A 15,652-nucleotide genomic window follows, 5' to 3' on the forward strand; every position below is an offset into this window, starting at 1 on the left:
TATAAAGAGACCAAATAGGAGACTACATTTTTTTACTGTCAATATGTTTAACATCGCATACTGTAGTTGTATAAAACATGCATTTTCTGGGATAATTATGAACACGTCATGAATGAGCCCACATAAATTATATTTTTTGTACAACTCCAAGTTAAAAAAAAAAGTCAGATTAAGTGCCTCTGAGGCCTTTTCTTCCCAGCTATCAGTTCTCAAGACACACTACTGAAATATTTATCTATGCCTACAGCTATGTGCTAGAGAACCAAATTTAAAAGTTTAAAATACACCTACAGTATGTTTTTACTTAAAGTTTGTGACAGTCCTCGACTATTGTGTTGTGAAATGTAAAAATAGTCACAGATTCTTTTCTTGTTTTCCAGAAATAAAAAACACATCTAGGAGAGTATGCAAAAACAAGGCAAAATGAAGTTTCATAGCACTTAATGAGGGTTAATATAAGTCAATAACTAATATTGAGGTTTGTAAAAAGGGCTGGATGAGCAGTTACATATACAAGCAAATGGTCAGGTAACTCCAATGGTATCACATGTTTCTGTAACCAACACTTCCTCCACCCTTAAAACCAGTCGTATACATTCAGAATAGGCTGACATTGATATACTTACTAGGTGTAGAAATAGTGCACTATTTTTTCTGCCACAAAGCAAAACTGCATCCTAAGAGCTGGTAAACCTTCTTTTTTCCTTAAATAGAGAGAATGGGCAAAAAAAACTCAGAAAAAAAATTTAAATTAAGGCAATTAGACAGGTAAAACAGGACTGCCCATGATGACGTAGCTGAAACTAGCGTATACTTCAAACTTATACTAGCTGCTGAACACTGACATGCAGCTTCCGATAGACATGTATGAATGATATAAACTTCAACATTATGGCTTTATACAAGTGCATAGTTGCAACTGCAATAAGTAACGGTATCTGATTAATAAGCATAAAAAAATAAAGTGGAAAGATTTTTAAAACCCTCTTGCAGTATTACAGTACAATATATATACACAGTATAATGGTCACTTCTTACAGATGCAGTCTATATCACTGTGGGGGATCTTCCTCCTGTTCTTCTTGCAGACATGCTGGTGGCATCTTTATGAAAACTGAAAAGTCAGTTTCTTCCATTTCAATATTCATTCCTCTCAATCCTTTTATGAAATGTAGTGTATGTGTCTTGCCAAGAAAGCTTTTGTGGAACAGAGTTTAAAAGGTTACCTAACATATCCTTTTACTATTTACCAACCTCTTTTGATCAGTCACTCAGGAGAATACAGGAAAACCATCAGAGATTAGTAATTTATATTGCAGCAAAAATGTAAACCTCTGATATATATAGCACAATCTCTCAGGAAAATATATATATTTTTAATATATTTTGGGATATGTTTCAGTCTTGCTGTAACAGGAAGAAAATTATCACCTTGAATTGTGCCTGCATTCACGGAAAGCAGTTAGCTGAAAAAGAAGCAGGAAGTTTGGTCAGTAAATGCAACGAATGTAAATCTGACACAAGTATACTTCCTCAAAGTCTTCATTTAAGATGGGCTCATCACCATACTTGGGGAAAACACAATTTCTCTGTGTTCGACAGCATCATTACTTAGGTACAGCACATCTTATGCATTATGATCCCAAATCGATTAAACCCCCTTGTAATGTATGAGGGTAGAGTACAATACGCACAGAGTAATAGTCACTTCTAAAAGCTTAGTAATTTGTGAGATCTTAATACATAAAAATGCAGTATATTTAATTAACATAATGCTTGTTATTGTAAACACTAAGCCAGTTAAATCAAGAGCTGGTATCTCATATAACTGAGTAGACAACTGAGGTGCAGCGCTACTTCTGCTGTCATCGCCCATTCCTTTATAAGGCTGAGTCACACCTTACTTAAAAGAATCCTTAGGAATTTAACATTTAGTTTGTTTTTTTTCCTGTGTAAACATAACACTGCACCAACATGTAAAATGATTAAGCATTGAAAACTACAAAGTAGTTAATATAGAACGGTTTGGTTATCTCTATTTCCAGTACATTCACTCTGCATATTTAAGTAAGCCACAGGACAAATTAGAGCAAGGAAATGGCCATATCTTTTCTAAAGCAGTCAAGGAAACCACATCCCAGAAGCTGCAAATCCCATTTGTTTACGTAAGTTTTCAAATGCATGGTTAGGTACCCAAAAAGCACAGCACTGCAAAGAAAAGCCAAGTCAATTCACTTCAGAACACAGGTAGAAAAGCAAAATGCAGAACTTGGTTGATTTCATGTCTGCTAGCCATAAAGCAGTCAGTTTATGTTAAAAGCTTAAAAATGAAAACTATTTGCAAATACCAATTCTATTTCAGCTACATATCCAACTGCTACAATCTCCCTTTTAGCCTTCAAAAATTATCTGCAGAGGTTAGCAGTACTGGCACCATTGGTGAGCAACTACTCTGGCAACAGCAGATTTAGGGTTTTTTTCAGGCAGGCAGACATGAGTTTTGAAAAAAACAACAAACCAAACCCCATCTAATATTAGAAAGATAAAACCACTGTCAAATGCCACAACTTTGCTTTAATGAAAATCATTTCTCTAAAAATCCAACATCATGAACAGAATCTCATTTTTACTGTTTAAAATATTAAAATGAGATCTTGTGTTTTCTCTGCTTTGAGAAACAAAACCCAACATAGCATGCTGTAGTCAAAGCAAACAAATCCATTCCTCTCTGTTTAGATTTACCCCTTATACTTCTTCAGAAATCAAACACATCGTCATCATCATCACCATCAATATCATCAACATCATCAAATGACCAATCCCAGTCCTTAAATGCCAGATCAAGTAATCTGCAACAGGAGGGTTTGATGTTTAATATGGGTCACACTTCTATAAAAGACTTCAAAATTCCATTTGTTATCACTAAACCTGTTTAAGTAAAAGACTATGTTAAGGTAGATGGGTTCCTTCCTTCACCTATCGCAGACTAGGAAGAGTCAGTCAGTCAGTGTTCATGTAAGCCAGGAATGTTGTATTCATTGGGAATTTATCTCACAAATCATTCAATTCTATAGAACCCTTACCATACTGGGTTTAGTCCCCCAAAATTTCAGTACCAATGTTATGAAGACACCAAGATGTACATTTCATAACATTTTCTGGTCTGCTGCTGTTCTTGTTGACTGAGGTACAGTTTTATGCTCTCCCGCCACCCCTTTGCAGACAGTAATGTAAAGCTAACAGTTTTTCCAAAAAACCCAAGTACACTTGACTGCTGAGCAGAACATCAAATAAAACAGTGTCACCTGAATTTACAAACAGATACAGCAGGATTTTACTGTATCCCAGACTCAGTGGGATTACCCTATACAGCTATCCCATAGCTCACTATTTAAAGCTAAGCAATGCCAAAACCAGAGAAGGTATCAACTTGTTCTCTAAGCATCGCTGCCTGAGCTCCTTCTATGGTCACTCTAGAACAAAGCAAGCCAGCGAGTCAAACCTTGTCAGCAAATGAGTCATTTTACTTATTTTAGGCATTTATTTTGGGAGGGGATGAATCAGTGTCTAGAAGCATTCACCTCTTTCTGTTACGAATGATGCTAAGACAAATACCGGAAGTACAAACTTCTCAATTGCTACCGCTATGAGAAATGAAACTCAAGTCGACTCATCCATCCAGTGAGCTCAAGGGGTTTTAAATCAGAATTATATGTCAGCCATAGGAGGCAGAGATAGAAACTTTAACAGAACCTTCAGTGTATTTAACTAAAACATGCTACAGCGTTAATAATCAGATGCTTTAAACAAAATGCATTTGGCGGGGTTTCAGGTTTTAAAGTTTTTACACTTTTACATGTGCCATATTCCTGAAAAGGCTCAATATTCATTTGTTACATGAACTATGGCCACTGTAATTTCTAAAACACTTGAAGAATTTATTAGGCATTAAAATGTATTAAAGTTGATTTTTTTTTTTTAATTTGGCATTAGCATTCTGGCACAATCCAACTGAATGGATAAGCAGAAATTACGTGGTCTGTGTCTAAAACTGGTTTGCCCTTTTCTTAAATCATCACGAAGGACAACAGCCATGAAAACCTTGGAGAAACAATCATGGCGTGAAATTCCTAGCAGGGACAGCACTTGTAGGATGATACAGGATGGAAGGGACTTCTGGAGGCCCCTAAGCCCAACCTCCAGCGCAAAGCAGGGTCAGCCACAAGGCCAGCCCTGGCTGCTTAAGGCTTTGTCCTGTCAGGTCTTGAAAGCCTCCAGGGATGGAGCCCATCCAGCCTCACCAGCCTGCCTCCCTGCCCAGGTCCCTGTGTTTGCTTTCCCTTTTATCCAGTCGGAATCTCTCTTGGGTGAACCAAGTCCCTTGTCTCTCACCCTCCCACCATGCGGCACTGAAGAGCCTGGCTCCATCTCCTCGATACCTTCCCTGCAGGGAGTGGGGCAGGCTGCTCGCATACACCCCTGGAGTTGTCTTCATCCAGGTTGAGTAAGACCAGCTCCCTCAAAAGCCTCTGTTCTGACCATCCTGGTGGCCTCTCCTGGCCCTTCCCAGTTTGTCAATGTCTGGCTGAACTTGGGGGCCCAAACGCAGAGGCAGTATCTTGCTGCAGCCTAAGGAGTGAACAGAGGGGGATAATCTCTTCCTGCAGTCAGCTGGCTGCGCTCCTCTGGGTGCAGTCCCAGCGCCTGCCTTGCTGCCAGGGCCCACTGCTGGCTCACCTCCAGCTCCTCAGTCCCCAGATTCAACTGGCAACTACATCTTCACTCCTAATGAAGTTCGTAACAGAAAATTATGAATCCATACAGTAAGCCCTTGCACGAACGCCTCACAGAAGCACCAGTCAGCTATAAATTGGCCATAGCAATTACGGTAATATAAGGATATGGTTTCTAATTAAAAGTCTTTAAATCCATACAAATTTCCACTGGTTGGACAGACCTGCATTATTAAGGTGACAGGTGACATGAACTCACAGAACTACACTTTTCCATCTGTTAGGTACCTTTGCAAAGCTCACTTGGAAAGTTTAACTGCAAAAATAAAACGGTTTACACACAAAAATATTCATCCTTCTCCTTTTCCCACCATTACAAAATATGTAGCTAGAAAAAAAACCATTCAAGACCGATTTGTAGTGAAGGAGGACCACAAATAAAATGAATAGTAAGAGTAAATACTGTGTTATGACAGCATTGTGTAAACAAGGTCATGAAGATTCAAAGAACAGTGTTAGAAGGAGAAAAATTATTTTCAGAACACCTAAGATTAGCTGTGGAAAAAGAATCAGAATTTATACTATACCCTTCCTATGTCGACAGTAAGAAATAGAGTAACACTACTGGATTAGTAGTAATTGGACTGTAAGCACTATGCAGAAGAAAAACATTCAGTCCTTTGCTGGACTGCCCATTGCTTCTGGAATACTGCATCAAACAAAATAAGTCAGACCAAACTTTCCACAGGCTGTCAACAACTGGGGACTGATATAACCAAGTATTAGCAAGTGCTCTGGGTGGTGAAAAAAGTAAACAGAAAAAAACCCCCGAAATTCTGTACTGTGCACATGAGCACTACCTGCAGAATGCTGTCACTTCCACAATACAGTATAGGGTTTTGCCCCTTAAAATAGATCCAGTAATAGATTACTTGGTTTTGTATGGAAATTTTTTCCTCCAAATCAGAGGAACTTGATAAGACTACTCTTTTAGGAATGATGAGACATGAGCATGAGTCCTAGGCTGAATAAGGAATTGAAACCAACTCTTAAGCCTTTGGTAAGTGCTCCAGCTACTTCACAAATGATGACCTCTCCCCCCAGGTCCAATCTTCCTGCTCTCTTTCAAGAAGCACAAGTGATGCTCAGACAGGTGCCTTCCACTGCAGCAATGGGCTCTATGCTGTGGATCCCACGTGGGCATAGATGCAAAAGTGAGATTCATGCGCACTAGATTTTCACTGTAGACATCCAGAAGCATGCTGCATGCTCCTTTTCTACAACTAGGAGGATGGGAAACCTAAAACCAGCTCTTCCTAAACATGAACTGTAAATGGAGTCAGACATAAAGATATATACATTTGGTCAGATGAAATACACATTAACAGACGAATCTGCAATCCAGTGTCTAACCTAAGAGCAGGGCAGGAATTCAAACACATGCCTCCAAACCAAGCAATAAGAAACAAAAGACATGTAGTCTTTGCTACAGGTAAGGCCTTCTAGACTGCTTTTTGAAGGCACCCAGTTCTCTCCAAGGTTCGTTAGAACCACAAGCACCTAACTTCATCACTCAACTTCAAATCAGGTACAGCAATGGCCAACTTGAATATTGTCAAACCTTATTTTCTTTTTTCTTTTCTTTTTTTAACCTTCATGCCCCTCTCCCTGACTCTTTGCCTAGATAAACACCATTTTCCCTGCCAGTTCACAGGACCTATTAAGCTACAGATGATGCTACAAGTTCTACCTATTACATACAGGAGCAATAGGATACATTACCGGTACGGAAGGGTTATCTAACAGATAATGCAAAGTCCTTTAAACAAGGAACAAACATAGTGCTCTCCTAACTTAACTGAGGTTTATAGAAGATGACATGCTAGATCACATGTCAACAGTCCTCAACATTTGTGGTCAATTATCCTTATCAATATATTGACATTAATTGTAGTCAGGTGTTTAAACCAATAAATTAAATAGCAGCTCTTGTGTCACCTTGGTTTGTTTGGAGGAAGCTGTCGACTTGGTCGTCTGATGGACTGGTTTGGCTGTACCTTCATGGAAGTTCTGGGAGAAGATCGAGCAAAGGGGTCTGGTGCTGGAGGCTTCTTGGGTATTTTTTTCACCAGACGGCTCACCCATTTTTGCTGTTCTTCCGTAGAATTAGCTAACAGTAGTAGATTCTTTGCCGTTGAAATATCATAGTACACTGTAGTAAGAATTTTTAAAATAAAAATATCATTATTATTCTAAACATGTCCCAGCATCAAAAATTAGCTGACAGATTACCATACTCTCACAGTCAACACAAAGAGAATCAAGCAGAGAAATTAAAAGCTAAGTGATTTTGCCAAACTTTGAAGTTTCCCAGCTGCTGACAGTGCCTCCTTACATTTAGAGGCCAACAGCTTCATACCATTGAAGATACACATGGAAAAAAAACAGGGAAGGGTAACACAAAGAGATGTGCCCAAGAAAACAAGTAATGTGAGTCACAAGGAGTAAACTTCATTGAATGTCATCTATTTCATAACATGCATTAACACTATCATTTCACACAGCAATGCAGCACGACACACATTGTGAGCCATCTTATGTCTACCACACTTTACTGCACAAGGCTGCCAACACAACAGGCATGTACATACATTGGCCACATGCCATTAACTCACAGCAGTGAGCTGATCCTCATGTAGACTCCCTCAGAAAGGTTCTGATAGCTACATACTAATAAAAACCCCCTACCTCTTTATGTTTAGTTGGTGTCAAACTAGGATCCTGCTAGGATCCTCTCATCTGTTAGAACGCCTTACGACTTCAGCAACTATGTGCATATTCAAACACTTGCTACTTACCTTTGCAAGGTGCTATAATCTCTTCTTTTTTATCCATGTGATCTTTGTGACATTTGATATGACAACGGCGACATTCTAGAGCAGGAGGAGGTTTAAACATATGCCACAGTGGCTTCATACAAGCTTCACAATTGGTTGGAAAGTGATAAAGAGTAGGTATAAACTCATGTCCTTTGTGACAAATGTAATTTGACTTCTCTCCCATGGGCTCCACAGGAAATTCCTGTTCCTTTTTGCTCTCTCCTTCATTAGCATATAGAATCTAGAATCAAAGCAAAATAATCTCAGTACTCCTAGATGATAAATGTAAATTCATAGTCATTATCTAAGTATAAAGATTGAAGGATTACACCAGAATATTTTTTCCAGTAATTTTTAGTAAATATTTCATTAGACAAAGTTCTGAAAGTATTTTTTACAATGTGTGAAATTGGTTTTTTACCATGTTAGAAACACTAATTTAAATACCTGGAATATCCTAGGAATTTCCTTGGCATCTGCTCTGTACACATCAGTCTGAGTGACTGGTCGGACATGGAAGAGTTTGCTATAGGAAATTATTTCAATAGGACAAAAATTATTACCAAAATAAGAAATTTAAATTGACAGATTAAATTAGGATACAATGAACCACATTAAGACTTAGAGCCATTAAAGATTTGTCAGGTCAAATTTCTAATCACTTGATTAAAACCTTATCTTTCAATCCTACACATGAACCCTAAATAAAAAGAAGTTACAAGTATCTATCTATATTTTTCAGATTAAAAAAAAGTAAAAAGACAGCACTGAAAACCCAGCATCATGCGACTGTTAATGCCTGCTGGTGGCTTTCCAACAATGCTCTTTCCACACTCCAACCTCTCCATATTTTGCATTTATTAAGAAAATAATTAACTATACAGCTCACCTGTAAGGACACATTGTAAGTGAAAATGTACAAACACTGAACATTATAGCCTCTCTGCTACAGTTTTCTTCACATTTTTTGCTATAATGTGTATGTGTGGGAGGCCTAGGTGAGCTCGTGAAAGCAATTCAGTTACATGAGAGCTCAGTGGAGCATCCTGTATTAGACTCAGCACCACACTACTGCTGCAAACAGTTTGCTTACAGCAAACACAATTCTTCATCACAGTGGATCCTGAGGTCCCGGCTCTGCAGTTCAGATAACACAAGTACACCCCATCTGACATTGTGCTCCCAGGCTGAACCTCAAAAAGGCCTTTTGCCAGCGTGTTTCAGGCAAAGTTCACCTACAAATCAGAACAAGGAATCTCACATGGTAATACTTACTCTATATCTAATACCATATAAGGATTAGATTGTTCCTTATCTTGTTCACTGTCATAGAACAGGATCTTCTTACTGCTTACAATTACATACTGTTAAGAGACAGAAAAAGAGAAAATACACATTTTAATCCAGGTCATCACAGATGTCAAAGATGTCACGGTAATTACCACAGACATCACAGCAATGTTTTTCTACAGCTTTATTAAATGGTAGCTAAATAGACAATAGAAATGTATGCTAAATCCATATTTGCCAATAAATTAATTGCAAACCAAACAAAATCCTGATTACCTGATAAATCAGTTTTTATTATCAGATTAATTGATATTTAAACAGATTTAAGTATAGATGAAGAGATAAAAATCAAGCCTGGAACACGGTAAGATAAAGCTTTTCATTTCTATTTTATTGATTTAATTTTCAATTGGATTGATAGTGAGAGTAATTGTCATAATACCTATTTTACTTGTGTTGTTCATAACTAATAGGGATAATATTCACAAGGATCACTGCTACACTCAGCAGCATTGCTAGCAAGTGTCCTAAGAAAGCTAGTTACCTGTAAGACCTCCTATTTTCACAGTTTCGTCCCAAATTAAGAGTTTGACTGAGCAGCACATGAAGTGGTATGAAAATGTGTATGTTATTATTTGGGAGAGGAACCATCAAAGAGATTACTGAAAAGCAGTAGATGAGCGAAGGCTGTACAAGGCAGATGAGTAGTTGTTAATTTTATCTCCTAAATAAAGAATCTGTCATGGGCATCTGCTTCCAGATTCTGCTGAATTCCAGCTATGTAATACTGCTGGGAGTGCTGATGCCTGAATGCACAAACGTTTGAAGATCGTGAATGGCTGTTCTCACCTCTGGCTGGTCAAAGAAGTGTTTTAACCTACTACAATTGTCTTAACATGCTCCTCCTCAGAGGTAGCTATACCAGCTAACATATTTTATATGTTTAAGTAATGAGAGAACATGTATCAAAGAACGATTTATGTGTTGAAAGCCTGTAGTACGCTTAAAATCCAGACAACATATAACACAAGATCACAGATCTGGTTTTCTTACCTTCTTAACCCATCCAAATTTTTTAGTGTTATTTCTAACAGGCAGCGATAGCCAGCCTTCCAATCTTGACTCTGAAAAAAAGTATATATTGAAGAACACAAAAACTCACAAAACATTGTTTTTGAGACTACTGAGCATTTCAAATAGTTATTGAAGATCAATAAGAAAGCAACAAAGCAAACACGAGAACATGAACTATTTAAAACAACAAACTCCTGCCAAGTTTATCACAGTAACTGTTCAGGAACAAGTTAAAATCGTGTGTTCCTGAATACAACCAATAAGCAATGATGCAATCACAAAAAAGTAGTAAGCATGAGGAAGAAGGGGAAGAGCAAACTCACAATTGCAGCATACACATTCCCTTTAGTAATTTTTTCAAGACTTAAAATGCTTATGTCTATCAACCTTTGCCTTTTAGAACAGCGTCTGAAGATATTAGTACAGGCCACGCAACATCCAGTTCAGGACAAGAAAAGGCAAACTACCACAACAAATAACTTGCATCCTCTATACGCCAGGTAAAATTTCAGGAGTTTAGTATTCTAATTCATATTTTTGCTCTGTAATTTTCCTTTTTTTTCTAATTCTCCTAGGCTCTCTCATCCAAAATAAGTACTCTTTGGCCAATCCTTAGGCCTCGCCTAAATTCAACTGCCCTTTCACACACTTGCAGTATTTTATATTACAGTGGCGCATTAGTTGGATTGCATTCATCAACAATATTAACAGCTCAGCTGTTGTCTGTCATACACATTTCAGTGGTAACCAAAAGCTCACCAGGATCACACTTTCCTAGTGCTCAGTAATACACAGTATCGCATAGCCTTGGGCCCTATTTTTAGAGCTGCACCTAATACAAGCATTTCTTTCCCCTATGTTTTACTAAGAGGAACTACTCAATTGCAATAATAGTTTTCTAATGAGTTTCCCACCCTAGCAGATAACCTCTACTGCTGCTGAGGAACCCCCAAGTCAAAAAATTCCAAAGCCTTAAGTATTAACACAAAACCATGAAAGGAGCATAAACATGCTCCAGAATTGCAAAAATCATTTTCCTTCTCATTAGAGGGCATTTGCAGGCTCCTGCCCATGTTTAAACAGAGTGTAACAAATAGTTATTAGATAGATGATCTTAAGGTCCTTTCCAACCCTAACTATTCTGTGATTCTATGATTCACAGAATTCTCATTTTGTCTAAAGAGACTTGAAGCAGTTATTTTTCAGCTATGCACTGTCTTCCAAGTTCATTCTCCTGTAAGTATTTGATGTTGATGACACATTTGAATGTACATGCCAAGTTCCCATAAATGAAGTAATTCTACAATGTGTATTTTGCCTCACACCTGCTACTTTACATTGTTCCTTTCAACTACACTTGATACGAAGGGTTGCAGGCATAATACTGATGCAAAAAATCCCTCCCCACATCCAGGAAGCATGTGTAGTTTGTTAATGGTGTGAAAAAAATACACATTAATACTTTCCCTATTTTTCTCTGTAATCTTTAATACTATGGCATGAAATTGGGCAAAATGAATTTCTGATTACACTTCTTCATTCCTGGTGTCCATTCCATACTAACAGATTACAGAAATGCAGAATATTCAAAAATTTTCACAGTACGTGCTTATAAGCACCAGGAGGGAAAAACGCAACAAAATACAACCATCATACCTCGAAGCTGTTGTAATTATGTCAGCAAAAGTCCTTAGATATGATTTTTACTTCAGAACAAAACCATGCAGATACCACAACAGAGGTAACAGGGAAAAACTTATGTATGTACTTAATGATACTTTTATTAGAAGCCTCACAGCAAAAAACAGAGAATGAGAAAAATAGAGGAAATGCATTATTCTTTACTCTAGATTGATGAAGTAATGGCAATATCCCAAAACAAGTTTTGCCATCAGTGGAAAGGTATTCATACTTTAAAGGAACCTCAAGTGAAATACAGAAATGTGAATGTAATTAAAAACCCCACCTCTGACATTGAACAAAACTTCTGTTTAGTGTTAACATGGTGTATGTGTTGTCATACAAAATGAATATCAACTAGTAAAACAAAGCTCTGTTTTACCAGAGCCATATCACTTCATTACATGCTTTTTGTATCTGAGTAAATTCTGCTTGCCTTTCCATACAAGAATCAAAAATAAGATTCAAATTAAGGCAAATCAATGTAATACTCAGAATACTGAATTTCTAAGAGTAAATAATGTAAATTTAGATGGTGAGGAGTCTCAACACAAAGATCTGATTTTCTCTGATATCCGGTATCTTAGGGTCATACAGACAGCTGCAGATACTGGATAGAGGCTACCTTGAAAACAAGGCTGTAAGCCTCATTTATACAATGCCTTCATAAAAATGGTGGTTTTATAAATGGGAGCAAGCATTTGTAAACGTTTAGAGACAACAGGCCAATCATTTGCTCATGCAAATGTTTTGATGTCATTGATTGCCATGTTTACTGCCACACTGCAGCATGTTTACTGCCAGATTTGATGTGTTGGGTTTCTTGTTTAAATAATATATTAATAGCGTTAGTTTTGAAACAGAGAAAAGTACACAGTAAGAACAAAACCAAACAGTTCTCAGGGATGTCACCTGTGCTATCAACTTCTGTAGGGCTGTGGGAACAAGACAAAGGTTCTTCCTCTGAGTCAGAATCAGAATCGAGAAGCATGCGAGAACTGGAAGGCTTAGTGGCAATACTGACAGAGGTAGAAGAGTGCTGGTAGGTAAAGGACATGGATTCCATAGTGTGGGATTGAGTGATATGGACTAAACACAAAGGATAAAGGAGGAAAAAGGTAGAAAAGAAGTCAAAATAGAATATCTAAGAAGAGAGTATTAGTTTTACATTTCATCACATAACAGTAATTGCAAAGTAATCATCACAATAAAATACTTAGTTTTAATGGGGTACAATAGACTTTTAAAAAGAAATTTCTTTAAATAAATGTGAGATGAAGTATGATTACAGACAGATTTAGTAGGTGGACAGTGATCGCTATCAAATCGTTGGTAAGACGATAGAAACACATGAAGATGAAAAGCCACAGAATCATCAGAGCATTAATTTAATAATTCAGCTTCTATGGTAAAACACTGCTATAAACCCAATTAATGCAGAAATATTAATGAAATTAACATACCAGGGAATCCATCATCTGTCTCAGCATCTCCAGGTCCACTGCCTATGCTACTGTTGTCTAGACCAATGTGCAATGACTGCAGCTGCGAACGAAGCTGTTCAATATCACTGTCTTTACTGTCCAGAGTCATCTGGAGTTCAATCCGTATCTGACTCTCTTCTGCTATTTGCTGTAAGCATAGATCACAAAATTTCCTTTTATTATAATACTCAGTTACTCAGAGAAAATATAAGTAGAAAATTACAGAGACTATGCAGCCAATATCAATATATATATTGCGTATTTCTTTTGGTCATGGGAAATTCAGGAATAGAGGCTATATATACTACCTTAAAGCCTCTATCAATTCAATGAGAATTACAGAAAATGCTATCAGTATTTGTATTTGCAAAAGGATCTTACTGCCTGCATTTCATTGATTTCCTTCTGGTATTTGATCATCATTTGGGTTAACTTTTCTCGTTCAGACTTCAATTCCATATGCAGTTTCCTATTTTCCTTTTCCTTCCGCCGTACATCAGTGTCAGCTCCACGTTTGACTGGACCCTTCCGATTCATGATCTCAGCCAATTTATTCACAGCCTTCCCATGGGAAAGAAAAAATGACAAAACCCACACTAATAAATACACAGAGTTACATTATGAAGAAAGTCTTTTCTCCTGTCCTTGAAGAGATACTTTAACCTAACTGTAAACCCAGACCTCTGCAATCCAGTACTATAAAGTTGCTTTAATTCAATGTATTAGTCAAAATTGAAAAGAAAGTAAAGATGCCGTTTTCACTTTGAGGAAGCATTCACACTGAGGAAGCAGAGAACACTTCTATTCATCTAAGTAATCCCTTCCATTTTCATGAGTTAGCCCCAAAATATAAACTTGGATTAAAATGCCACTTGTTCTTAAAGACAATCCAGATTAAAATCAGATATCTACTCTTTTATGTAACTTACAGAGAAATATAAATCAAGATGGAAAACAGTAAAATAGGAATTCATCTGACTGAAATTATGATTTTTGCAGGTGGACTGCATCTAGATCAGGAGGTCCTCTGGTAACTCATGAGGACGCAGCTTCACTACACTGAAAGTCTACTTAGTAGAAGAAAAAAAAAGAAAAGAATCAAGATATTTTGTTTCAGGGTCAAAAAAAGAATAAAGCATTAACAGTACATATAGATAATTTACCATGGAAAGTTCTCTATTGAAAGTTATTCGATACATAAGCACCAGCTCTTCATTCATGTAGGTATTTGCTTACCTGGGTTTTCAATGTTCTTTCATTCAACAACTGTTTCTCAAATTGTGCTTTAATATTTCCTACATTTGCTTCTTCTTCTTTTAGCTTTGTAATTTCTGCGGCAAGGTAATAAAAAAATAAATCTCATAAAGCTCATTACAAAAGAAAATAGTACTATTAAAGAACAAAACTGGTTTCAAGTTAAGTTATGTTTCAGAGAATACATACGTTCTTGTACTTCCTTTAGTTTATTGTTCAGTTCTTCTTTCTCATTAGCAAGATTAGCCACATCACTAGTCAGTGTCCTATTTGCTTCCTCCAACTACAAAACAAACACACAGAACCATGTAACAAAACTCATTTGGCATACGAAAGCATTACAGGACAGAAGGAAATGCTTTAGAGTGAAACCAGGGTAAGGATTAACAGGACTAGCTGTAAGAGGGGTAGGGGCACAGAAGAACAAATGGTCAGAGAGCTTTAGTGGAAGAAACAGCGTAAGATTTTTTTTTATTTATTTCATAGAAAAATAAATATTTTTAAAATGTCAGATTTACTTTCCTATCACTTACCTCTAAGTATGGTAAATAGCAATGGATAAGTCAAACTGCAAATAAAATTCAAACTCATGTAAACCTCTACCAAAATTATAATTCACATAACTCACAGAAGCTATGGTGGCATCCTTCTCAGTAAGTTCCTGTTTATGCCTGGCCATCATCTCTTTAATCTCCAGCTCCTTCATAATCTTCTCTTTTTCCAAATCAGAGTACTGTTCTTCAGCAATGGAACGCGCAAGTTGCTCTGAATCTGCTTTTGTCAAAGTAATCTCTAGCTGAGCAGCCAAGGAGTCTCTGCAAATTATTGATATATATTATTAACTGATATGGCAGGTTATGGGGCAGGGTGGGAAAGACAACAATGAGAAGCTACGCTAACCTTTTACGTATTAGTAGTACAACTAGTAGAACGTACCTCTCGTCTTGTAACTCCTGTATTTTTTGCTGCATTTCTTTACAAAGTTTGGTCTTCTCCTCACATTCTTCTTTAAGTTCTCGGACTTGTGTCTTATATAGAGTCTAGAATTTGAAGTTGGAAAGAAAAGGACGTGACTTGCATGTTCTAGCTTGAGGGTACACAAAAAGTGATACAAGATGACACTGTATGCAATTCTTTAACCATACACCCAGTTAGAGTGTGATTGTGCAGTGCCTTCTCTGAATTCAACTAAATGACATCATCATTCGCAAATGTATTTCGGTTATTTCACGTTTTTTACCTTATGTATTTGTGAATG

At 37.2% G+C, this 15,652-nt stretch overlaps 1 protein-coding gene across 1 annotated transcript in view; it reads right to left on the reverse strand.

The window, feature by feature from the left end:
- Positions 1-860: 860 nt before the first annotated feature.
- The window catches only part of ROCK2 (Rho-associated, coiled-coil containing protein kinase 2), a 54,534-nt gene continuing 39,742 nt past the window's right edge, over positions 861-15,652 (reverse strand). Inside the window, exons 21-32 of the mRNA XM_010023815.1 lie at positions 15,331-15,434; positions 15,023-15,209; positions 14,584-14,677; positions 14,377-14,471; positions 13,522-13,701; positions 13,120-13,288; positions 9,956-10,026; positions 8,888-8,976; positions 8,060-8,138; positions 7,592-7,853; positions 6,732-6,945; positions 861-1,466 (exon numbers count right to left, since the gene is read on the reverse strand). Coding sequence (XP_010022117.1) covers positions 1,463-1,466; positions 6,732-6,945; positions 7,592-7,853; positions 8,060-8,138; positions 8,888-8,976; positions 9,956-10,026; positions 13,120-13,288; positions 13,522-13,701; positions 14,377-14,471; positions 14,584-14,677; positions 15,023-15,209; positions 15,331-15,434 — 1,548 coding nt within the window. The 3' untranslated portion in view covers positions 861-1,462. The remainder of the gene's footprint in view (positions 1,467-6,731; positions 6,946-7,591; positions 7,854-8,059; positions 8,139-8,887; positions 8,977-9,955; positions 10,027-13,119; positions 13,289-13,521; positions 13,702-14,376; positions 14,472-14,583; positions 14,678-15,022; positions 15,210-15,330; positions 15,435-15,652) is intronic.

Source organism: Nestor notabilis, unplaced genomic scaffold (genome assembly GCF_000696875.1).
Source record: "Nestor notabilis isolate BGI_N333 unplaced genomic scaffold, ASM69687v1 scaffold32251, whole genome shotgun sequence".
In the NCBI taxonomy this organism is placed as follows: domain Eukaryota; kingdom Metazoa; phylum Chordata; class Aves; order Psittaciformes; family Psittacidae; genus Nestor; species Nestor notabilis.